The sequence below is a fragment of the Phyllostomus discolor genome, chromosome 1 (assembly GCF_004126475.2).
Source record: "Phyllostomus discolor isolate MPI-MPIP mPhyDis1 chromosome 1, mPhyDis1.pri.v3, whole genome shotgun sequence".
In the NCBI taxonomy this organism is placed as follows: Eukaryota; Metazoa; Chordata; class Mammalia; order Chiroptera; family Phyllostomidae; genus Phyllostomus; species Phyllostomus discolor.
The window spans coordinates 27,686,973-27,714,220 of NC_040903.2; the positions used below are offsets into that span (position 1 = coordinate 27,686,973).

Here is a 27,248-nt window from a genome sequence, read left to right on the forward strand (position 1 = left end):
GTCATATTTTCCTATTGCTTACCTCCATGAGTTGTTGAATGATAATATGGTTAAAAGACACAGAAGAGTGCATGACACATAGTAAGTGCTCAGTGAACCTCAGATATTTTGTATGCCTGCAATGCTTTGAATTTGGATACATTCTCTTTAACCTCTACGAAAGTTTCACTGGTAGTAATAGTGATACAAAACAGTTGTTTTCAAATTTTTAGCATAAGCTTAAGTTCTCTTCCTTGGCCATGCTCTCAGATGATTTTCATGATTTAAAGTTGTATGCCTTCTAAGTGTTTTCCCCAGAGGACCTTATGTTCCTAAGAAATTTGCAAACATTAAAATTACAAACTAGGACATGAATGTCAGAATGGCCCCTGTTCATGGTGATAGCAACTGTGTTGCGCTCTCTATGCCTTCCCTCCCTTAAGCTACGCAGTAGTCAAGGTGCAGGTGCTGCCACAGTCCCATTTCATGGGGGAAGAAACTCGGAGTTGGTACTGTCCAACACATTTCTGACAGAGCTGGGGTTCAAGCTGGCTTCTTTCTCCAAACCCCAATTCCTAGCTACCATGCTTCATTGCCTCTTGTGAAAATACCTTCAGTGGTTTCTCAGTCTTTCCTTCACTGCAGCTTAGCTCCTAACTTAAGGAGTGAGTGTGGCCAGAAAGCCATTTACGGAGGAGCTGGAGTACAGGGACCTAAACTGCAATCCTCACATCAAGGGCAGTGATGCAAGAAGACGGTGTCTCAGCAAACACATTTAAAGCACAGTAATAACTGGTGAGCCGTGCACCCAAACCAGCATCTTCAGCTTTTTCATTATTGTTACTTAACCTTCTAAGGTAGTTAGGGTAGTTTTCAGTAACCAATACTTGATTACCAGGTGTGACTGGAAGAGGATACTGATTGACTAGTCATTTAAAAACCATTTATAACACTTAAGGCTATTACAGCTTCATTATCTGGAATTCAAGTGGTATATATATTTTTTACCCTAACAGTTTTATTTTTATTTAACGTTTAATTTCTTTGCTATTTAAGTATTTTAAGGAACTTAACTTTAAATACATTTCAATCACAAGTGGAGTTAATTAAGCAGGTATGTAAGTAATGCTTCTACTAGATGGGCTTATAACATGCAAAACATTCAGAGAAAAAGGGAGGGTTGTTTTTACTCTCAAGGAGCAAAACTAAGATATTTTAGGCAGAGTCATTGTCTGAACTTAAATCTCCTATTTGCATGATGGCAACAATCGAAGCTATTAAATGCAGGCTCAACATCCACTATTAATTGTTGGAATACCTCAGATGCATATATTCAGTTTCATGTCTGGAAATAAAATTTAGATAACTTACATTTGTTTATTATAAGCTTTATTGAGGTTAAAGATAGAAAACAATATCCTTTATTTGAAGTTTAATGATTCAAGTTCTTATGACAAAGTAAAATAGTTTACAATAATTACTTTTATATATACTTCATTATATTATCTTTTTAGAGATGTGTGTAAGGAATAAAGGTAATCATTTATGAAGTTCAACAATAATCAGAAAGTTTTCTTCAAAAGAATTTCTTTAAGTGTGTTGCTAGGTATAAAGCTGATAGTTGCCAAAATACTTATATTAAAAGCAAGAACCCAAGTCATTAAATAAAAACAAGAGCACAGTTGTAAAAAAGGCGCACAAAAATCATGCCCTCATTCATACTTTTCAGAAGGGCGCGTACATATTTTTAGGCACTGTCATCTCTTCAAATTTTCTGTACCTACAACATATAGCAGGACTTCTGATGTCCAGATACTACTGCTGGAAAATGACTTAAGGCAACCACGTGCAGAAAGCTTGTATAATGCACAGAAAAATAGAACATTTCAAAAGTACCGGTAAAGGTTTGCAATGATAGTGTGTCTTCATGTGATTAAAAGTATTACTCTAAAAATGCCACTAGAGAAATATGAATGTACTTGATGTAACAGACTCTTCGCCTTTAAAATGACTTTTGAAATTTTTAAACAGACATTTAATTTCTTTGCTGTTTTACAATGAATATGTGGCTTCCATACTTAAAATTAACAGCTGATTAATTATGAGAGCCAATTATTCCTAAACCATACTATAAAATGAACACATTCTAAATATGGAATGTTTAATATATAGATATTGGACTTCAAAAATGAGTCTTCAAAAATTCTCCATGTTTTATCATATTGCATAGCTGCAAATCCATCTATTACAAAAGTGTGCTGTTCATTCAAGCGGAATTTGGCTCCAATTTCTTTCAGTCTCCTCCTTTCATACTGTATAGTGGGTCCACAAGTTTATTGTGCACATGCATTAAACCTTGAAGAAAGAAAGCACAGTTCTATTGTATTTGAAATTTTGAACTGTATCTCATATACTTTAGAAAACAAGAGACGTGTAAGAATAGAGGTTCCCACATGATATAAAATTGTTTATTTTAAAAATGTAAACAAATATTTCAGGATATTTAGTTTTAAATACCTAGTATACACCAGTTTTCAATTATTTATGAATCAGTAGTTCCAGAATGTGTACAGGTCCTTTGGGAATAAGCAGGAGTAGGAACAGTTCCTCTCTTCAGAGCTTTGGTAAGACAAAATAAGAGTTTAATATGGACTTGGTTAATACATTTTAATTACATGTGTAAGTGTTGAGTTTGACGCTCAGTCATTTCCACTACCAGACTCCAATGAAACACTCAGAACTCTCGTTCCACTGGGATAGGCTTGCAGGACATTTAGTCTCATCAAGAACATCCATGGGGAGGATACTTGGTCCACACCAAATGGTCCTTGAAATTTGGCCCTATCAAAAATGTCCATGCTTAGAAACATCCCTGGGTTTAAACAGCCCATAACATTTACACTTTTGGTTTATGGAACTGATACATAAAAAAAAATACTCTCAAGGACCTTTTTTTTGGCATGGTCCAAGTGTCTTCGTGGATGTCTCAGACAGAACCAAAAATCAAGGACCTTTTGGTGTAGAGCAAATGTCTCCATGGACTTCTTGGACAGGATCAAATGCCCACTAACACTGGGATAGCTTTAGTTCCCCAAAAATCGTTGCATCCATCCATCTGGCAAGTGTTTTCCCACTGTTTGGGCATGTATATACAACAGAGATTGATTACAAACCAGAGGGAGGTTTACTAAAACAATACAGAAGAGAACCTACATTAACTACTGATTTCCATGTAGATTTAAATTTCTTCTTACAATTGGTATGCTTTAAATTGTTCTTATTAAAGCTTCTTGGGAAATATCTTCCAGTTACTAATGTCTTAATACATACATACTATATTTCTTGGAGGGAAACAAAAAGATTGTCCCAATTAATGAACTAAAGATTTCCTATATTGAGAGTTAAATGAGTTAAATTTTTCAGATTGTCAAGAACAAAGAGGCTGGGGAAATGGACTCATAATGTAGTTTTCTCAGGAAATGGGATGATTGGATTGGGGAGACAGCACACTTGGTTAGTAAATGTTGTATTATAGGTAGTCCTTGTCAGGAAAGCTGCAGAAATACTCTAAACTGTGAGGAGGACCTATAAGAAATAAGCAAAGATAGGAACATGCAAAGAACACTTAAGTGTTCATGTAGTAGGAGAAAAACCAGAAGTTAAGAGTCTTAAAAGGAGAGAAAAGAGAAAACTCATTAGATCTGAGAGTGGTAATTGCTCAACAGCCTACTCTACTGTCTGTCTAATCAGCACCTTAAATTTAACAAGGTCTAGACCCATCTGTTCCCTTCCAAACCATTTCTTTGAGAATCATGTTACCCTTCAATGAGTCAAAATCAGACAACTACAATCCACTGTTTATTTTCTCTCTTCTCTTTTATAATTCAGCAGCAAGACCAGTTGGGCACTACAGATGCTCCTTGACTTAAATGGGGTTATCTCTCAACAAACTCACAAGTTGACTTTGTAAGTTGAAAATGTGCTTCACACTGCACTGCAGAGTGTGGGCCGTTCACCCTCATGACCACGTGACTGACTGGGCTGCCCACATCACAGGAGTATTTTACTGCACACTGGTTGCCCAGGACAAGATCGAAATTCAGTGTTCAACTTCTGCTGGGTTTTCACTCTTGCACCCTTACAAAGATAAAGTGAGGGGCTGTCTGCACTTTCAGAATATATCCCCATTAGCCACAGTTTGTCATCTCCCCACCACCACCCTTGTTGAAGCCGCTCTTCACACTAATTACTTCCAGTTGCCTACTTTCGCTCATTTCCTCCATACCATAATATTTCTGCCCAGTAGGCAACCTAGTCTTTTTATTTTTAAGTTTTTTATTAAATACTTTTGAATTTTATTGTTGTTCAAGTACAGTTTTCCACCTTTCCCCCCTACCCCTCCCCACCACTCCAGCCACCTAGTCTTTTTAAAACAGAAACTGGATTGTGCCATTTCCCTGATTAAAATTCTCCAGTTGTTCTGGTCACTTAGAAAGTAATCTCATGTCCTCTCACTTTCTCACCTTTGTGCTGAAATCAACCCTAGGTTTGCCGCTGTCACCCCAGAAAAGCTTAGTTCCAGTGCAGGATCTTTATAGTTGCTGTTTGATTCAGCATGGAATGCTCTTCTCCCTGAGCAAAGCATGGCTCGCTCCTTTTTATGTATTAGGTCTCAGCCCACACATCACCTTAAAATATTAATGGCACTTTGCACTCTTAAAAGCAATTTTCATTCTTAAACAATATTTTCTGCTATGTTTCCAACTAGAAACTAAAGTCCAGGACCTTATATTCACTGCTTTAAGACCAGGGTTTATAAAGGTCACTGTACATAGTAGCTCAATAAGCATTTATTTTTAAAAGTCTGAAGATTTAGTGAGATGGCAATATCTAGTAGCTTTTTTTAAATTTAAAAATCAATCTAGAACATATAATGCTAAAAAGGAAGCAGTAGAAACAGATAGGAGACAGAGATTCTATAGTTCATGGTCCTGAAGTTAGAACAGGAAAGGTCAAGGGCACTGATGGAATGGCTAGACCTTAAGGAAAGGATGGCTAAGCATCAGGGTAAATGTACAATCTTGGAAGGAGGGCTTTGGAGGGACGCACGTTAAGCCTTCCATGCAGCTGGAAGGAAAGAAGAGTCAAAAGAAAGTAATGGGAAAAGTTTAAAAACTGCAAAACTTGGAGCAACAACTAACCCAAGAAACAAAAGGATTTTGTACCAATTCTAAACTAGGCATAAAAGGCATTTCATTGGTTCAGCCTCCACCTCAGATATATGGCAGCCACTTACCTATCTGGACTTAATTATAAAATGACCACTCTCAGCTAAAAAATTCAAAACATGTTTGGTTTATGCATGTCTTAAATAGTTTAGTATCCAATACTTGAATGTTTCCATAGTGACAGTTCCTATAATGTTATACAACTCTGACCCCAAATGCTTACCTAGTGCTTTGAAGACAAAAAGCCTGTGATAAGAATCCATGAATATGTGGACAAACCAATGACTATTTCATTCATTAGACTGTTTTATGCAAAGGTATCCCTGAGGCTGGATTTAAAGTCACTGCCATCTCAATATGTACAACTTATTCTCAGGGTTAATAAAACCTCCCCATATCCTTTTGGTGCTATAAAGGCTGCTATAGTTAATTTTATACCCTTATAGGGAAGAAATTAGCTCTTGGATGTTCAGAGGTAAGAGTTCTGAGGGAAGCCAGAACAGAATTAATCCACAAGCATTCTTTCAGTGAACATTCTTTGTGTTCTTCATGGAGTCTAGTTTTAAACTAAACTAGACATTTTATCCATGGCCTACATTCTAATATTGGGATTTTCAAAGTTAAAAAAAAAACCTAGGGTAACATCATTGTTAAAGTTAAACATTCCATATTTAAAAATAACAAGTTAAACTTAGAATGCAGGAAAAAGTAGTCAGTACTGAACCACCTCTGGTGGTAGTGAGGAGCCGTCCACCTGACAGAAGTCAAGCACCGCAGCAGTCAGCCTGGAATCCCATGATGTAGCAGAGCTAGGAAAGGCTCAGGCAGTCCTCAATTCTCCCACATTAATCTATAAATTTATCTGCATGGTGTACGTGCATGCGTGAGCACACATATATGTGCATTTTTCTGAGGACAGTCTCTTTTCACCAGATTTTCAAAGTGGTCCATGTCCTAAGAAAGGTGAAGAATCACTAGCAAGTCAACCCTGGTTTGCCTTTTTGCTCTTAACCTATACATTCCCTTTCAATCTAGCCCATTTTATTAACACAAATTAATGTTCTCTGTTCTATTAACAGTAGCTTTTTCTGCTACTATATTAGCTCATCCTTACATCATATCCCTTTTTTCCAGGGCTCTCAACACCAGCAGGTCAACTAGAGTTTTCTTCAATGACTGTTGAACTATAACTCTCTCCTTCATTCATTATCCTTTGGACTTCATTGTGTGACTTACATAATAAAGCACTTAAACTGGTAGGGTCTCTTAGTCCTGTGGTCTAATCCAACCACCCACACATCGATCAAACACCTCCAGTGTACCAGGCACACTTCCAGATGCTGAAACTATGTAGTAAACAAACTAAAGTCCTTACCTTTGTGAAGCTTTCGTTTTAATGCAATATATTGCATTGTATTTTCTCAAATCAGTTAATGAATGAGCCAACTTTTTAAGAATAATGTCAACCACTTTCAGGCAAGGATAATTCTTTCACATTTGATTAACCCTGTGTTAGATAATGTACTTGAAAATACTTTCAACCATGTTTCTTGGCTGATGTCACTAACTGGAAAACATTATTTACGTTTTCCAAAAATATACATCAAAAGGTAATGTTTTGTAGTGCAAAGGAAATATCTGCTAATGAGAGAGATTTACCAGATGATAACTCCAGACAGAACCAATCTTACTTAAAACAGTATTTAATTGAGGTGTTTAATCCATTTCCACAAGCAGTATATATATAAACAGCAGTAGAAAGGAGACTGGAGAGAACCAGGAAGAGAGGGCACAACAAAGACAGTGGCAATTTCAACCATGTGGTGCAGAAAATGTTTTGTCTTCTGGAGGATCAGCTTTTAAGGATCATTCTTGATACAATTCATCTATCATTTCTCACAGCTTTGATCATGGAAAAGAATGTATTAATGCTTTAAAACACAACTTAAAACATTAGTATAAACATTAAGAATTCAACTCCTTTATAAAGTTTTCTTTTTTAAACTATACATTGGCTCTATCTTTTATACATAAGATAAGGCTGCTTCCCAACTAGAAATTTTGAAAATTTTATTACTTGATATTTGGATAATAAGTCAAGAATTTACTATGACTTAAGGTAAAAATTGGTAACTTTCTACACAAGAATTTGATAAAATAACTGCTACTTAAGTAATAAACAAATAAGTAAAATTCTTCTAATGAGTATTGAAAAATATACAGACTTCCTGACATGTTGCCAGAAGAAGAAAGTTAAATATCATAAACTTTAAAGGTCAATTTTATGGGTTGGGCTTATTGTAAACTCATTTAACCACTGTCAAGAAATTGGAGCAGGGCCTAAAAAGGATGCAACAGCAATAACAACAACAAAAAGTGTTCATCTTAAAAATATATAAAGCCCATAAAATATGTTTTATTTTAAAAAGCAAAAACGAGTATTAAACTGTTTTCCTTTGATATACTTTTGTCTTTCAAAAGGTGTACGTTAAAATAAACTTCCATTTACTGATGACTTTGTTTTAAATGTAGTTAACCTACATTTTCTTCAGAAGCTAAATAAGCAAAACCCTTTAAATTTCTGTTGTACTTTTTAGCAATGGCAGAAGAAATGGTAGTAATGGGAATGGAATTTGAATTACAGATGATTGTAGGATTCATATCCTTCAGTACATAGTGAAGTGATATATTAATCCAAATAAGGTACGGCAAATATAAAAACTATATTAATAATAGATTTTTGTATTTATTTATTTATTTATTTATAATATTATAAATGTATTTTATAGCAATTATTCTACCTATATCAAAATACTTTATTGTAAGATGAGGTCTATATGAGTCCCAGAACAATATCTCAATTCCATTTTCCTCCATATTAAGACAGGCATCCCAACAGAACCTCATATCCTGAACCTCTTCAAAAATACATATGGCTCCAAGGGAAAAATACAGTGCTGCCAAAAAAGCAATGAATGCAGCAATTCTCTCATAAATAGCTAGATATACACTTCAAAATGTTTCAGAAAAGCTAGAATGTGGGTAGGTGAACTAAAAGAACTAAATACATATAATCATCTACCTCTTTTCTGTTTCACATTTTCCTTAACATATGCCTATGACTTTTTGGAAGCAACATGATTTGGATCATACCGTATCTAGAGTTGACTCATCTATAAGGCATTGTGACGGTGGACAAATCCCAGACTTAAGGTAAGACTGACCTCACCCAGCTCACCCACACATAAGCTGTGTGACTGGTATACAATTTAATGAATACTCATTTCATAAAAATACTTTTGATGAATATTGTGTAACACAAGAAAACTCTTACAACACATAAGTGTAAATACAAAACTATACACACATGATCACAATTCTGTTTTACAAATTAGACTACTTTAACTGTTTGCCAAACTTGCATTTGTGTGTAAGCTTTTGGAGTTTTGCCGTGCTCACACATTCACATGAACCATGAGTTACTGGTATCCTTTAAATTGACATAATTTTTAAGGTTTGTACTATATTTCATGAAGTGCTAAAACTTTTAGACATTATTTTACATACCACTAAGAAAATAAGTGCTACCAGATAAACTAGGATAGGCCACCAATTTTAAAAACATCCCAATTTTAAACAAGATAAAAATGAAAGAAAATGGTGGTGGTGGGAAAATGGAGACACCTGTGCCTGAACAACAATAAAAAATGAAAAAAAATGAAAGAAAATATTTCTAAGAGGCAATAAAATATGGTAACCTCTTCAACCTCTATATCCATGAAATACAGGTTTGATTAGTTCAGTATAATTTTATTAATACATGTTAAGTAAATACCTAGTTACTGGAGTAAAAATTAAAAATTTATATTCACATGCTACATACTTTATGGATTACTTACCTACATGTATGACCAATTACATAATATTTTTATATCAGCTATATAAATATAGGTGCTTTATAAAGAGTACCTATTTATACAGCTTCTTTAGGTGTGTGTATTTATATATGGAATTGACTCAAGCAGGAAATGGTTTCTAACCTGAGTGTACTCAAAATTCTCCTTGAAAATATCCTAAATGACCCATTACATCAAGCATAGGTGGTTTTGTATATATAACCTGGTATGGTGAGGTTTAAGAATTACCGAAATAGACGGACAGACTGCAGGAAGAAGAAGAAAATACATACGCAAAAGTCTGTGCAAACTCCTGCTTACTTGTAGACATTATGCCACACAGTCTGACACTTAACATTTATTACTTTATTATGTGGGAATAATTTGTTTGAACTTGTGAGGATTAAATGAGATAACGGGCAACCCATCTTATCCACTGATTAGACTCTAAACATAGATAGATACAAAATCAGAAAGGAGATATATATATATATATATATATATATATATATATATATACACAATTTCCTTTGGGTTTTTCAATCTTATATATTCAATATGAAATTAAAAATCTTATTAAATTTTGGATTTTAGGAAAAATCGTATCTACTGAAAATATAGATTGAAGAGATTCTCCTCATGAAAACAAATAGGAAATTATCTGAAAGCTCTTATATGAGGTGAGATATTCCTTGAACACCGTTTCTATCCTTGAAATAACTGGCCAGTATGTCAGCACATTGCCAGTTTTTAATGGGCCACAGTGTAGGAGGTAACTTGACAAGCAAATTCACTTTTAACTGTCATCTATAAGGGAACATTCTCACATTCTGCTTTTGAGATTTCAATGCTCACCTTTAAAGTATTTCACAGTTTTAACTCTTAATTCTAAGGTAGCATCCTCATCACACACAAAAATAGTTCGGGGATGCTGCTGGAAAGCTGAAACAGTCCACATGTGGTTGACTCCCTCTTCTATTGCTTTGTAGAGGGCAAATGCCTTGTGTGCGCCTGTTATGAGGATCATTACCTGAAAAATCATGAACGTTACTTGTTAATTCTTAAAACATTCTAAATAAATGATGGAGAACCTCTATTTGCTTGAAAACAATGACTTGGACACCAATATTCTTCTGCGAGAAAAATAAAAATAAATAGCTCCATATTCCCTCAAAGTGCAAGGAGGTATTTACTTCTGTTCTTTAAGGTAATAGGCAAATAAAAACCTGTGCACATTAAGCCTTACAACTGAAGATAAGAATATCCTGAAGTATGATGACCTGTTTCAAAAGAATGCTATAAAAATATCAATGCACTAAGCCCTTGGGAAAATGATAAAGCCCGTGAGTCACTCTGCCAAAATGGTTTTCTTTATAACCATGCTGGCAATGAATACTGTGACATACATGGCCTCATATAATTTTTTTGTTGGAAAAAATTGACCAAAAGAAAAAAAAATCAATATTTGAGTAATCCTCTGTTCATTTTAAGAATCAGCATAAGAGCTGCATTGTAATTTAAATCTTGTTAAATTTAAAGAAATATTTGTATAACTTTCAGTTTCATATTTGAGAAATAAGATTGTTCTAAATCTGTTTTTCAACTTATTTACAAAATAAATTTGAGTCTTTGAAAGGTTTTTCATACACTGATGAATTTTAGATGAAAACTCCTACATTGTGAATGACATTTGTGTTTGTAAGTTCAAACCTAGGTAGGTATATTTACGTCACGATGAGTTAAATATTAATTATTTTCTTGTCTGTAATCTTTCCTCTGAAACTGCCCATCTGGCTGCCAGAAATGAAAGGAGTGTAGGGTTTCTCTATAATTTAACCACTTATAACCATGAGTTGACTGTCAGGGAAGGAAATGATAGCCCACTTAAAATTTTAAAAAATAGACAGGGTATACTGTTCAGAGATCTTGCCTTTTTTAAATGTAAATTTAGAACAGACCCAATCCTAGAGGAGTTCTTTTCCTGCTGGAAACCAACATCCCCATCCGGTCAGGAGTCCATTACACTAACTTATCCTGAGCCTCCAAAAGTAGGTGAGTATCATCTAGCATTGCACTGTTGCAATGCACAGTTTTTTACAAGAATATTTCACTTAAAAACATAAATATAGCCCTGGCTGGCATAGCTCAGTGGATTGAGTGCAGGCTAGGAACCAAAGTGCCCCAGGTTCGATTCCCAGCCAGGGTACATGCCTGGGTTGCAGGCCATAACCCCCAGCAACCGCACATTGATGTTTCTCTCTCTCTCTCTCTCTCTCTCTCTCTCTCTCTCTCTCTCTCTCTCTCTCTCTCTCTCTCTCTCTCTCTCTCTCTCTCTCTATCTCTATCTCCCTTCCTTCCCTCTCTGAAAATAAATAAATAAAATCTAAAAAAAACCCATAAATATAATCAGGGTGATTTTAGGACCTCAAATTGTAAAGCAGGAGTAGGCAAGTGAAGGAGTACCCCAAAAGAGGTAGTGCCTAATTCTTAGTTTATAGCTCAAAAGACGGAATTTAGCTGAATTCTAAACATGGCAGTAAGAAAAAAAAGTTACTGAAAGCTAGAACATTTAAAATGTGAATAGGTAGCAACCAAAATATACCATATTAGGCACCATTAATTCCTCCAATATCTATTAATATCAAAGGAAAAACGTTAATTCTTACTTCTCTAGCATCCATCACTGTCCCCACACCAACTGTTAGAGCCATAGTTGGCACCTTCGATAAATCTCCATCAAAATATTTAGCATTTGCCAAAATGGTGTCCATTGCTAGAGTCTTTAACCTTGTTCTTGATACTAAACTGGATCCTGGCTCATTGAAAGCAATATGACCATCCGGACCAATTCCTTTCAAAAGAAATACACACACACAAACGTAGATAAGTAAAGAAGGCTTTCAAAGTCCAACATGTCTTTAAGAAAGAAGAAACAGTGATAATCATGCTTACCATGTTTATTCAATAGCTGAATTTCCAGTGACGCATTAACATAGCTGTTCCTGTATGTATTTGATTTGACAAGTATTTCACTGTTTTTTATACACTTAGCATTGAACTGGCATGATTCCATTAGCAGTAAAATTAGGTATGTCCTTATATTAGAATAATACTTTACATTTATAGAGCATTTTCACATGCATCCTCTCAACAGCAGCCATATTTAACAATCTCGTGAGATAGGTTAGGCTTATCTATTTCCTTCATCACCCCCAACTTTTTTTAGATTCAAAAGGAAAGACTGCTGCTCCAGGATAACATACGACTTGTTCAAGTTAGCAATGTAGTAACTACTGAAACAACTGAAATCTAAATTTTCGGATGCTAACCCAGTGGTCTTTTTTTGTTTTACTCACACTTTAACTTGCTTGGTTCTAGTCTAGATGGGACAATTAACTCCTCCTCCCTATAGTACAGTTTCCTCATTTATAAAAATGTCTACACCGGACAAGATATTTCCTTGGGGAAGCAGTTTTCTTCAAACTTTTTGTTACTGTAACCACTTGTAAGAAACACATCGGGCGCTTCAATCTAGTACATGTACACACCCACACACACATAAATATCACTGAAACAAGAATTGCATGGAACAATAGCCCTTCTAGGAGCCGTATAAGCTACTCTGAGTACACTCATTTGAATGTAGTTTTCATTTGAGTGTACTTTGAATGTAGTTTGGGTTACATTCAAAACATACAAAAAAGAAATACTGCATGTGATTGACTATATTGATTTCATGACTTAATAGTGGGTGACATACACAATTTGAAAATACTGCTTCAAGGAGGTCTACTGTCAGCTCTAGTATTCTAGGATTGCCTCTAAAATTTAGGTAAAAATATGGCATTCCTTATTTGAAGGATATTGCAGGTGTACCTTTTATAAAATCAACACTCTGTCTACAACATAATAAACCAAGTTTCATTTACATGCACTATATTAGCTAGTCGGATTTCTGGCAATCTCAATAAAAAAACACACCCACCAGATCTCGGAGTCAAAAATTCGGTTACCTTTATAATTTGCATATTTACTTTAATGATGCTGTATTTTACTGACTCTTTAACACACATTTCTGACAAATTATTCCCAGGTGACAAGGTAAAACATGACAAAGAGTAACCTGATTTTGTAGGAAGAAAAAAGAAATGAAAACCTTAGGAAGCAGATATACCACTACCAAAGCACAACAACCTAGGTATTTTTAATGTGGAGACATAAAGCCAGACCCACATGTGGTTAATACATATGGACTATTTCCATTATTAAGTATGTATCTGCTTGTAAATGCACATTTTAAATTATAGATATACATCTTTCTAGATTTGTAAAACTATTTTATCTCTTAAATATACCCAAATATTTATATTTCTCTATGTGTATATAAAGAGGAAAGGATGGAACCAGGAAAATCAAAGTTCTGGGGAAAACAAAAGTCCTTCCAAATCAATGCTAGTGGTGTCACTGGTTATTTGGGTCATACGAGTGTACAATAGTTCTTAATGGAGAAGTGTCCATGTATTCCTTTAATAATGATCAGAAGTTGAGCTTTCTGATACAAAATTACATTTTTTCAAATGTTCATAGTGTTTTACAAGGCTTTATAGAACTTTCTTAAAAATAATCATGAGATCTAAAACCATGGCTACTTCTTATTCGGTCTAAGTCAAAACTAGGATATCAGAAGGTTTATGAAACACCTCTAAAACCTCAGAGTCTGGATTATGCAGGGTGGGACAAAAGTAGATTTAGATGTTTGTATGGCAAATACAACAATAAATAATAATATAATAATCTGTTTCACGTTCTTGCAACTGTAAACCTACCTTTGTTTTACCCTGTATGTTTTTCTCATGTCCCTTATAGTTTGTGGGATACACTGTGAACTTCATGAGAGTAAAACCTTATCTTCTTCATCACTGTATCCTTACCATTTAGCTCAACGCATGGCACACAGGAGGTCCTCACTAAATATTGGCTGAATGAATGAATGGATGGATGCTGTTCTTGAATATGCTCACAGTTTCTCCCTGCTGCTTCCGCCCTGCTCTGCTTCCCTCAAAACAGGGGCTAGGACAGTCATAATACCTGTGTGTCTCCCAGGCAGAATGACTGTGGCCTAAGGATAAGTAGTTGTCCCCATCGGAAATAATTAGAATTTCTTTCTGGGGATTCTGAAACTTGGTGAGGGTCACAGAAAGAAAAAAGGCATCCAGGGCTGAGGCATCTGATGGCGGCAGTGTGGGAATGGGTGGATGAGTTGCCCCTGCTTCGGAGAGCTGAGGCTCCCGATTCTTGTTCTCCCAAAGACTTGGTTTTATTCAACTCTTCTCACCCAACAATCATTCCAAGTAATTCAATTTTGACCCCATTAGGAGTTTAAGGTTACTTGTAAACCAAAGTCTCTAATCATGTATCCAAAGGAAAGTGTTCAAGTTTTTCTCACTGTCTTCTTTTATTTTCTCTTTTTAAAAGAGTGTGATTTATAAAATTCCATGTCTGTGTGCTTTATGGCTGTGGGGGGTCAAGGAGAGCATGATACGCTCTCATCTCAACACTTCCCGCATCAGAGGAAGAACGAGAACCTATGGGACAGCCCTCCTCATTTCCCTTTCCTTCTGAAGGAAGGGGCTCCTGCTGCATTCCCCAGAGTGAGCACTGCGGCTTAAACGTCGTAAACTCCCCATGCTGGCCTCAAGCACAACCTGCGATCTCTAATCCAACTTTACCTTTAATAAAGCTGATATTTTGATCCCATTTGGCTCAGTTCTTAGTGTTTTTATTAACCAAACCCTGGAACAAAAGAAGGGTAAGTGGTAAGACCCAGATACCAAGCCTCATCTTGAAAATCCAATGATGAGAAACCTAGATCAACAAAGGCAAAGAATCAAATGAGATTCTTTCATGAGTACACATCCAATAATAGGGTACCAAACAGGAAAAAATTGAAAGAAAATGAAATAAACTAACCATTCATTCTGTATACACAGAGCAATTATGTCCTTCGAATGGTAAATATAAACTGTGGGACCCTAGACCATCATATGACTAAAGTGAAGATGCTAATGGAAGAAGCAAGGAAATCCTCTTAAGTTTTTATTTTGCTGAGGGCCAAAGTCCACAGGAAGCTTAAGATAAAAATTGGTTAAAAAACAAGGTAAAGTTCTTTTTAGTAGTAGAAGTGAATGATAAATAATTATAATTTATGCACTACTTACTCAATGGGAGAAGTAAGGCGACTTATAGTGAAAAAATGAACCAAAAAAGGTTAGCTAAAAGGAAATGAGAAGTGACTTAAAGCTATGAGGAAAGAAGAAAGCTCTACTAGAACTCTTTGATAAGGGAAATTAGATTCAGCCTTAAATATTATGTTCATCTATGGATGCTTTCTGGTAAGCAAGCGAAAGGACAAAGTGGAGTTAGAGTTATCAGTTTTTTTCCCAGTAAGTTCTACTTCCTGGCATTGAGTCCCTAAGGGATTTGACACATGGATCCTTCTGTAAAGTCAATAAATTAACAGAAAAAAAGTGTTCGATGAAGTAAAAAAATGTTTTTTCATGCAGTCATTTTTAATAATGAAAATATCCTAATAACTATAATCTTTTGTATAACAGTACATAAGAGAAAATACTTCATGATATAACTAAACAGTTTAGGTATATTATATAACAATAATTCTACTAGATTTTGGTACAGAGTTTAAAAAATCTGAAGAACACAGGGGTAGTGCACTCCTTAAACAATCTCAAGTATCTACTTTCTTAGCCTTGATATTTGCAAGTGCAAATAGTAATTATCTCAGAATTGAGCCAGATGGACAAAAGTGAAGTACAATTGTTTTCCAGGAACCCTGAGGTAATATGAGGAAATTTGATTTAAAATGCAGATAACTTTTCTATTTTGAAAAGCAAAATAATCTAAGTTAGATTCTTGTTCAAATAAAAATCATTCCATCTCCACAAGAAAGTAACCGATAGTGTGGTTCTGCTGGACAGAGATAAAACTTCCCTTAAAGAGAGAATTTTTATCTTGCCAGATACCTTTACAGGTAGGTTATTCAGTTTAAAAGCAGGAAATTTAGTGAATTAAGGAACAATTATTTCAGCATCTACAGAGAGGAAAGACTGCACTAACACTTAATAGAATACCAACTACATACCAGCCACTGTGCAAGGCATTTTATACATTTTAACACAGTTAATGCTCACACATTTTGGAATGGTTAACATTAATCCTGTTTTACAAATGACTTAATTACACTGAACTTCAATTAACCTCCCAAAGTTTTACAGATAACAAGTGGCCAAAACAGGAGGAAAATTTATGTTTGACTGAAAAACCCAATTCTCCCCAAGGACAACCAACAGACTCAACCATACTTGGCCACTTCAACCATAAATTAACCTCATACAGTTCTAGCGAAGAGCTAATTCATGTAATTTTCAGCAGGCTTCTAATAAGTTAATTATAAGATACATCCAAAGAACTTAATGTTAATTTTGAGCTTTAGTATGTTTACTTGAATACTAAAGAATCTGCCAAAAAACTACTTCAGTTTCAGTGTAGTTGATGTTACTCTGATGTTAAGATACTATTTTGTTGGTAACAAATTAGTCATCTCAAATGCTTCAAACTGATGACAGAAAACTATGTTGTTATCACAAAGGAAGAAACTCTTTACCTATTTTCGGTGATAGTTATGCACACTCACACATCTCCACACATAAGTTTCTAGTGGAATTAGTTCAGCATTTAATCCCTTTGGGAGATTATGAAGATAATCATACCGCTTAATTCATATAAACCAAAGGCTGCTAATAATAAAATCTTACATCCTTCTTACCTGATTTCTTAGAGCAAATTAAGTGACTAGTAGAGAAATGCTAAAATCCACTTGTTCCACATGTGACTTTTAGAAATTTAACTCTCTAACATGACAAGAAGCTGGGGTGATATTTAAAAAATAGGATAAAAATATTGTTTAGGAAAAGAAACAAAGGAATCGGGATCTGTTTCTCAAATGTAAGATTATTTTTTTATGAAAATAAGGCAAAATAGAAATCAGAAGCTGAGTAAACGTGTATTATAGAAGTTACAGGTGTTCTTCACACTATGCAATGGTGAGATGTTTTTTATTCATAGCACCTTAACCAAGTATTAATAAATGACTAATGACAAAATGTCATACATACCTCCAACAAAGAGATCAATTCCTCCAGCTTCTTTTATTTTCTTCTCAAATGCGTCACATTCTGCTTGTAAGTCTGCAGCGTTTCCATCAAGGATATGAGCATTATTAGGATCTATATCAACATGCTTAAAAAAGTTATTCCACATATAAGAATGGTAGCTTTCCGGATGATTTCTGGGAAGTCCTAAATGTAAAGTTAGTAAATATAAATGTAATTATTTTCAGAAATAAATCTAAAATGTACTTTTCTGATTAAGCTTTAAATGCTATTTAAAATATGTAATCTTTCTACACCACATTCAACATAAAAGCATTTTATGTTGATAAAATAATACACATCACATACCCAAATCATATGCCAGACATTATTTTAACGACTGTACATGTATGCTAATTCAATTAATTTGTACGTCTATAAAAATATTATCATCATTCCCACTTTATAGGTTACCAATAGAAGCACAGGAAATGTAAATAACTTTCTTAAAGTTACATAAGTCGTAGAGGGGCTGGAACTCAAACACAGAAGTCTAGTTCATGTGCATTTAGTCACTAGATTCCATTTGTCAAACATGCAAAATTTTAACCAATGGAACTGATGTGTTAAACTCAATGTAAATTAACCACACAACTAAAATGACGGTCCATGTTCCTTCTGTATTCTTCCTGTGTGCCTACAAAATATATTGAACCACAAGAGTTCTTGGCTATCACTTAGGCTACCCATAAACATGTTTTATTATATTTAAAAGCACAGTTTATATGCATCACAGATCTTTCTAATTAAGCAAGTTAGCAATCAATAAATTATAAAAACTTTAAAGCTACAAATATAATAGCCTTACACTTACAAAATCTTTATTTTGCTAATTACTCTTATATGTTACTTTATTCCCCACAAGAAGACTAGTCTTAACTTTGCCTTCAGGAAAATTTTTTTAAAATAATAAGAAATGTGAACAGATTAGGTCAAAGTTTTAAGAATAGTAAATTACAGAGCCCAAGATGAGTACAGATCTTCTGATTCTTAGTCCCATATTCCTTCTATTATATTGTGCTATTATTGCAAAAATAAAGATTTTTTATAATTCTCAACCTCATCATAAGCTATATATTATACTCTAAAAGTATATTCATATTACATTCAACATAATTACAAATTACATTATTCTCAAAATATACTCACTTAAAAATAATACACATAACATACCCAAATCATATATTAAAAAAATATAGCTTACCTACATACTCATCCATGTTAAAGGTCTTCACATATTTAAAAGAGAGGTCTCCATTTTTGTGATATTCTATTAGTTTTTTATAACATCCTAATGGTGTACTACCTAAAAGAGATAAAAATTACATTTTCTAACATAACAAAAATTTAATTTAAAAGTTTACATTAACTTTATCCTATATCTTTACTATAATAGGCAAACAATTCTTAGTATTTAAATATGTATTCAATTAACACATATATGATTAATGAGTCTCTTTTGAAGACACTGATATTTTATTAAACTAGAATTTGCTGATAAAGTTGGAAATCTGTCAATAGAAATTACAGTTCAGAAAATTATTCTTCAGTTGTTAGGTATTTGGAATTAGTATGTATATTCCAAGATTAGAAACATTTAGCACATTTGAATTTTTTAAAAAATCTACCTTTCGAGAAAAAAATTTAGAGGATTTGTAGCCTCAAGGATATATAAACAGACCAAGTATTGACCATATATTGAAATCAAAAGGAAAACCAAAGCTAAAATTAAATATTGTCCCTAATTTCAAAATTGACCCTGAAACTGGCAAGGACTGAGTAAGGAAACTTACCCCTTAAGTTTTTAACTGGAGTTCCCGTTCCTCATTTGTTACATGTGATCTTCAACATGTATCAGCAGAATGCATTATGTAAAATGACTTCTAGGAAATGGGATCTTGGCTTTGAGTACTTCATCTGAGTTCCTGATTTTATTGTTTTATAAATGTAATTCTTTATATGGTTTATAAAATTAAAATGATTTTTTAAAATCCCTCGTGATATAGTACAATAAAGATAAGTCAATTTAGCCACTTGAGAATGACCTCCCTTTATTTTATGAATAGACTATACTTTTTCATTGAGCTACAAACTGGAAGGCGAGCTTGGCTGTATTCTAACAGCAAGTACCCGTTCCCATTCCTGGTTACAGTGCTGACTCCTCATCCACCCATCATCCCAAAACAAAGCACCTGCACACAAAATTTCTAGTGAAGTGGCAGGCAGAACTAAACAGTCTCTGGCAAAAAAGAAAGTGTATATGTTTATACATATAAATATATATATATATGCATGTGTGCTTATATGTATATATGTGCATATATACACACATAGAAACAAATTCTAAAGTAGTAAAAGGACTGCCTCTCATTTGAGAAGACAATAATGGAAGTGGCTATAAATAATAAATATCATAGGGACAGATTCAGAGAACAAAAGACTAAGAGATTTTCTTAAAGTTAGGCATATACACTGCTTTAAAATGCAATTACTAGTTGTCAAATTTTACAATTCCTTCTCAAAGAACCACAGCCCGCTAACATGAAAAATGGCTAAAAAATGGATAAATATGCTTTTCTTTCTTTCCTCTAAAAGCATAAGTATTCAAACTTTATCTTTCTATGTCTATGGAAATCCCTCTTAATTTAAGGATATATAAATAAAAAATGAGAAGTTGTCACAATGGTGAAAACAAGAAATATGCATTTTTCCACTTTTGAATCAAAGTGGCTAAAGAAAAAAACAATGGAAGATATGGTACAGGGTGTATTGATTTTAAAATTCATTTAAATATTTGCTTTGTGATACTCAGTAACAATATTTAGCAAGAGCTTATTATAATTCTGATAAAATAAAGATTAAGACTGTTTCTATCCTAGAAGAACTCAAAAGATGGGGTAGCAAGTACAGAGTAACTTTAACACAAGAAAACTATTATAAATAACCTATAAGAAGTCCAGAAAACTGTTACGAACCCAAGAAAACTATAGTCTTGCTTGTTGGTGGAAGGATCAAAGAACATGACATTTCAACTAAGTTTTGAAGGAGTGGAATTCCAATAGTCAAAGATGGGGTAAGTTGTAGTGGAGACCAGAAAAAATGGGGGGAGGAGGTTCAAAGACAGCCTTTTTATGCCTTCCATGTGCTAGATAACAATGCTCATGTTTTCATACATTAGCTCATGTACACCCCAAAACCTTGGGAAGTTGGCATTATCTTTCCCATTGTGAAGATAAAAGAATCGGGTCAAAAAAAAGTAAGGAATCTGCTAAATATCACACGGCAGTGAAGCCAGAGATTCAATAGTTTGTTTGGTTCCAGAGCTCATACACTTTTCATTATATAACACACTAGCGACATGAGTGAAAGTAAAGCCAGCAAGTTCAGGCATATTCTTTAAAGTAAAAGCAGGCTAATTTTCCTGTCATGATTCAGTTCAGGGGAACAAACAGTGGGAGTAAGTCAGGGAAGTAGGTCAGGCCCATAGCACTCAGGCCCTTAAATGTCAAGCTTGTTAAAATCACTTCAATAAATACACTGAGCAAATATATCTCAGAAATTGTGCTTGGTTGGAGGGTAATTACAACAGAGCGTGTTACTTGCAATTACAGAAAGGTGCTCACACATTTCAAAAGCACAGAGAGTAGGGGGTATGATTAACACTGTTGATGGCCAACGGTCAATGAAGGAGAAAAGCAGGAAACACCAAGAGATACACACTTTTGGCAGGTACATTACTAGGCAGTTATACTAGCCAAAACAAAGCAAAAGTTGTATATCTAAATACACAAAAAGATGTTTAGCACTGTTGGCATTTATGACAAGCCCTTCTGCCCTCACACTCAAATTACAGTTTATTTCTACATCATAATTAAGCCAGAGTGACTAAGTTAGGTGGCCTGAATATAGCACAGATTTACAGTAGGTGAACTGATAAGAAAGCCATGGTTCAACCACTGGAGCTTGCGTATCAGAACTGTGGTTGCTGGGAAGGCCCAGTAATGGTGTATACGATTTTATGAAGTACCTCTCTGCCATTATCATCAAGATCTACTGCACTGGACCAAAAAGCAAAAAGCAAAACAACACACAGACAAAAAAAGTCAACTTGGTAAACTAAAGGTTAACTTTCATAAAAATTATGCAAGTGCAAAAATTATTATGATCGTACATTTTACATAGTTGGCATGTGTTGGGAGTGGGGAGAACAGGAGGAGAAAGTACTGTTTAAATAGAACACATTTACGGGAAGTTTAAATTTATATAGTATTTGTAGTATATAAGGGACTTGCACATATACTCTTATTTGTGCTCAAAACAGACTGTCAGCTGTTATTATCCTTCTCTTTCTAAGAGGTAAGGAAATTGAGGCCCAGGAATGCAGAACAAATGCCTTACTGTAAGCAAGGACGTAGCAGCTCTGATTCCAGGTCCACTACTCTTTCCTGTGGAAGTCTACAATACCAAATAAAGTACCACAATGTCAGTGACACTATTTGGTTATTTTTTTTTAAGAAAAAACTTGATAGAGAACTAAATTCAATAAAATATGTAACGAATGCTTATATTTTTTCTGACACGAAAACATACCAATCTGTAATTTTTTACTTAGAATACTTTGATAAAAGAAAGAAAATAAACAGAAGTAGCAAAGGGCTAATATGGTAACATGAAGCAGCTAAGGTGAAAGTAACACAACAGCACATACTCTAGGTACCTCTTCATGGTTAATAGGAAGGATAATCTAATAGAAGTTATATGAATAGTGAAAGTGACATCCCTAAAACAAACAAACAAAAAAACTACAAGAAAAAGGTACAAAAATACTATGACCATCACTTAAGTTAGGGTATTTCCTTCTGTATTTTGGAGTGGTAGGCCAGATAGAATTTAAACAAAATACAGTAACAAAATATAGACGCTAGATAGACAGATGATAGATAAAGAGATAGGTAGGTAGAGATTTCTGGCTTTATATACTAATATATTCAATCAGTAATGTGATAAACTAAACAAGAAACATTTTATTAAAGGAAATCCTTCAATCCCAGAACTTCAAATGTCTAAAATGGGGGGAAAGGTGTATTACCTGTTGGTAAACCCAGGGTAAAGTATCTGTCCTGTCCAGGTTTGAACTGGATGATGCGATTACAGATGTATTTGGCTGCCCATTCACTAGCCAAGTCATAGTTATCGAGAATTACCAGCCTCATTACGGTGATGCACAGCTTCCAGGACAAGAAGTTCAAACCTGAGAAAATTCCATTGCAGAACACTTGAAATAACTTACAGACAGTTAAATAGAAGTGTAACACCCTGATGAATTAAAAACAGACATTACTTAAGAAAGACACACATGTATACAAATACAATCTGTACTTTGTAGTAGTAATAGCTGTTCTCTTTTAAACACACCTTGGTTTCTGGGCAGTAGGCTAGGTCATTTAAGTACATATAATAATCCTAGCAACGATCTGCAAAAGTAAACATCATGCCCAGTTTTAGATGAGGGCAGAAACTCACACAATTTACACGGCTACTAAGTGAAGAAGCCAGAATTCATATCAAGGCAAATTTACTATAAAGACACTACATTGTCTCTACAAGGGTACTGTATGAATCAACACAAAACAAACCTAAAGGCAAAGAAAGCCGTACTCATTTCTTGATTGCAAGCTAATAATGGTCATAATGATTACTCAGCAACTTTTTGGTTATTTACTAAAATCCAGAATTCTCCCTACAAATGACATAAAAATCAAACCTCCCTTTATGAAATAATGTTTTTATAAAAAATGATACCTGGACTTTAAAACTTTTTCAATCAATATAGAAAGGTAAAAAAAAGTTTAAAAAATCAACCCAAATCCTATGACTCATAAATAATTCTATTATTATTAGGTTTATATCATTGCAGATATCCAATGCACACAAGTAAATAGAATGTATAGAAATAGTTTTTAATAATGGGATCATATTATGCATGCTGTTTTTGAGTGTTTAAAGATGCTTTTCTTTTAGACACATTTTTTCATTTCTTTAATTAGATTTATTGGGATGACATTGCTTAATAAAATTATACTGATTTTTGACATACTATTTTTAATAGAAATCATAGCACTAAATTTTCCCTGCATTTGACAAAAGAAAAACAAAGTGAACTAAGGAACTGCTGATTTGGGGGGAAAAATTCTTCACAAAAAGCAATTTCAGTTCCTAAAAGAGTACTCTAAAGTTAACAGAAATTATACAAATATTAAAAGAGCAGAGTCATTTAAAAACTATATGCTTCCATTTTAGACAATGTGGATTGACCTATTATAATGAAAGAAAAAATTGCATTCTTACACTTTCTTACATCCCGATTTCTGTAAGATGTACTATTTTTGTATTGTTAAGATTTAGAACATTTACACTAGAACAGTAATTTCCGCATTTTAATTCCCAAGTTTTCTATTTCTACAATCCCACATTTAATTTAGTTTACACTTACATAGATTTGTCACCCAACCAATCCTTTTAGAAACTGCTTCAGCAGCAGAAGTCCTGAATTCTGTACCCACAGACTTTACATAGAATAACGAGTCAACTTCTTTAAATCGACAGGGTGGGTCACATTACAATGAATATACAGAACCTAAACAATGTCCTTGGGAACATAACAATTTAGGATTCTGGCGTAACAATAAAAATTATGATCAGTAACATCTAGAATTCTGGCACAGTAACAAGAAGTAAATAGCATTTGCTTATTTAAAACATAGATTCCCAGGCCACTTTCACAGAACACAGTATTTCTGAAATGGGATTCAGGGAATCCCCACTTTTACAAACAGCACATCTGATTCTTATTATCGGGTGAAATTTGGAAAAGAACGCCACGCGCACGAGATGGCTGCATTGGAAAGAGGTTCAAGTAAGTCAGGTCAGGTACAGGCAAGTTTTGTCTATTTTTTAAACTGTCTGGAGTCCAAAATGAATCAATTCACCCAGAGAAAAGCAGAAAGGTTTTGCCACAGTTAGGCATGCAAATTAAGAAATGCGTTTCTGCCAGTCCTAAGAGATCCAAACTTCTATGGTCCTGGGCCATTTTCCGGCATCACAACCAAAGAGCTCTCAAAAAGTGACACAGCACCACCCCTGCCTTCATCTTCCCCAGGTGCTGATTCATTTTGGAGAAAGGGCTGCTGAACACAAATCTCAGAACTTTAGAGCTGGACGGGAACTTCTACAGACTTGGGCTTCACGGTCAAGTGTAGGATCTATGGTAGGATTTAGACTTCCGGAGTCGTTGCTCTGGGCTTTTTCCCTACACCACAGTGTCTAACCTGAAAAGGTCCCAGAAGCCCGGACCAAGCAGAGGAAGTGCAGGGCGGGGTGCCCGCTCCCAAGCAGGTGCCCCAGGCAGCAGAGAAGGGTGTGGTTTCTGCCAAGGGAGGAGAAAAAAAAAGGGCTTGGGCTGCAGACCCACCTACACTGCGCGGCTGCCGGGCCCAGTCACTCCAGAAACTACAGCTACTAGCAAGTGAGGATGATTTACGAATTTTTGACAAGTGTCAGGTGAAAGCCGCCAGAGGGGAGGCGCCAGATGGAAGCCCCCTCCTTAAGCCCCAATTCTGAACTGGAGGACCAGCCAAGTTTGATGCTGGTCGTCCTCCCTTCTCCGTCCCCCCGCCTCGCGGGTCCCCGGACCCTAAATCCACCGTGGGGTCCGCGTCCCTCTCTCGGTACAGAGCCCAACCGAGGGGGCAAGGACCAGCCGGGTCCTACCGCCCGACGCTCCTTCTTGACCCAAAGCCCTGGACCACGCCCCGGCTCACCAGCTCTTCCCACGCAGGAACGACGAGAACAGTCAACACTTAGCAACCCCGAACGACCCGCAACAGCTAGTGGAGCGCGAACCCAAAGACCCGGATGCAAAACGAAGCGTAGGGAAGGCGGCGAGGCCTGAGGGCAGTGCGCATGCGCGTGCTTCTTCGCTAGTGATGGGCGCTGTAGAGTCCCTTCACGGTTCTGTGCGGCAGGAATCCTTTTCTGCGTGGGAGTCTCCAGTTCCTGGGCTCCCCATGCCGCTATCCCCCTGCCCCTCCTTTCTTTTTATCTCTCAGAGGTTGGATTGCTGTAGATTGTTTGGGTTTATGAGATTTAGAATATCGGGCTTACTTAAAGTACTCATGCAAAAACATACTTTCGGTTATTGCTCATAATGGAAATAGGGATTCGTCTCTCTTTGCCCCAAGCAATTGGATGCCCTCTACTTTGCAAGCACAATCACACCTGAGAGCTTTTCATCAACAAGCTCGTTAAAGCTAAGTTTATTAAGTGCTGCGAAAGGCAACGTATTTACCACGGGAAACCTTGGAGCGGCTCAGTAAAAGTAAACCCAGAAGGAGATTTTAATGAGATGTTTAGGCCTTGTGCTGAATGAGTCTGAAAATGTGATAGAGGAAACAGTCAGATCTTTGTTCAGGAGTGGGAAAAAAGGAAGCAGGGCTAGGGAAGCAGAAGCAGCAATCACTCTGAAAGAGGTTTGTGTGGCTTCTCTATGCCCCATTAGGAGCGCTGTTCAGAGTTCTGTTAGGAACAATACAGTCTGTCATCAGCATAGAGTGACAGACAGTCTCAAGGTCCTGTTTCCTTGGACACTAGAAAGTTAAGGAGAATGTGAAATGTACCGTCTCCAAATTCTTCATCTGTAGTTCTGCACCTGAGTTGTAAATCCAGCTTCTCTGGGTCAAATGACACCCCTTACTTGCATTCTTTAGCCAAGAATAGGGTGCTCCATTCTCAATGACAGGACTTCAAAGAGCAAAGTTTCTTATAAACTGGTATTAGAAGACAAAGTATTTTTTAGCACTATAGGGTTTAGTTAGCTTACAAAAACAGTTTTTAACACCTTACCAGGACTACAATATACCATTTAACAAAAATCTATTGTGCATTTAGTGTGGTCAAAAAGACCTGCAAGTAATAAAAAGAGCTTTACATGGAATGTTATTGGAGCAGAATGAATGTTTAAGAATTCATTCTTTCTCAGGAAGTTCGCTTCTTCCTGAGTTCCTGACACTAGAAAAGCAAGTTCTGCTCTTTATTGGTATAAGTACTATTGTTAATTCTGCTGTGATTATGCTATATATATTATGTTCTGTCTGCCTTTTTTTCTTACCTCTTGCAACCCAAATGACATGATCTTCGTAACAAGATTAAAGCAAGTAGTTACTTCCATCAAGAGCAAAATATTTAATGCTAAATAGGAAAATTATGGTTGAGAAGGGTAGGGGCATGTAAGCCGAGTCATTCATTTGTCCATTCAAGACCCTATTATGTACCAGACATCAACATGAGTAAGACAGACACACAGCCCTTGCTTTCAGTGAACTAATAGTCTGGTGGGGATACAGACATCACCCAGTAAATCCTAATAAGGCAACACAGTCTCAATCATGAGATTCTAATTGGGATATGCCTTTATGTTTAAGGTTACCTGAGTGTAGGAAACACCTGTGTCCTGTCTTCCAAATAAAACCCCAAAGAATGGCAAGACTAATAGAAAGGTCCTTAACAAAGGTTTTAGATGAAGGGTTTCAATAGGCTTTCACTCGAGGACAGACTTTGATGAGTGGCATAGAAGCAGTAGAGTAGAGGTGACTATGTAGGTGACAGGATAATATGCCTGATAAAGACCCTGGTCTACTACAGGTCGCAGAGAGAAACATCAGACAGCAGTCTGGATGCGATCCTGAGTAGCTTACACAGAGCTTCGGTTAACTGACACAGAACCTGAAGTAGTGCTTCAGTCAATGGGTATTATACAATGGAAGCCGAGGGACAAAGGATGTTTCAGCAGATACCAATTGGGATATATACTTAAGACCATTAACCACAGGGAGAAACACTTATCCATTACAGTGGATGCC

At 35.6% G+C, this 27,248-nt stretch overlaps 1 protein-coding gene across 5 annotated transcripts; it reads right to left on the reverse strand.

Annotated features, from left to right (window-relative positions):
• Nucleotides 1-1,350: 1,350 nt before the first annotated feature.
• Nucleotides 1,351-25,255, reverse strand: GNPDA2 (glucosamine-6-phosphate deaminase 2). Of its 5 annotated transcripts, XM_036020108.1 has the most exons (9): nucleotides 25,140-25,176; nucleotides 24,660-24,757; nucleotides 22,421-22,582; nucleotides 18,536-18,637; nucleotides 17,296-17,478; nucleotides 11,770-11,954; nucleotides 9,959-10,133; nucleotides 2,497-2,598; nucleotides 1,351-2,334 (listed from the first exon to the last, which is right to left on the reverse strand). In XM_036020108.1, the coding sequence occupies exons 3-8, from the start codon at nucleotides 22,542-22,544 to the stop codon at nucleotides 2,522-2,524; spliced, it is 846 nt and encodes a 281-aa protein (XP_035876001.1). In that variant the 5' UTR covers nucleotides 22,545-22,582; nucleotides 24,660-24,757; nucleotides 25,140-25,176; the 3' UTR covers nucleotides 1,351-2,334; nucleotides 2,497-2,521. The 5 variants fall into 5 exon arrangements, with proteins under 5 accessions (XP_035876001.1, XP_035876002.1, XP_035876013.1 ...); XM_036020109.1 differs by lacking the exon at nucleotides 24,660-24,757 and having other exon boundaries at nucleotides 25,152-25,255; XM_036020120.1 differs by lacking the exon at nucleotides 24,660-24,757 and having other exon boundaries at nucleotides 25,140-25,254.
• Nucleotides 25,256-27,248: the final 1,993 nt, after the last annotated feature.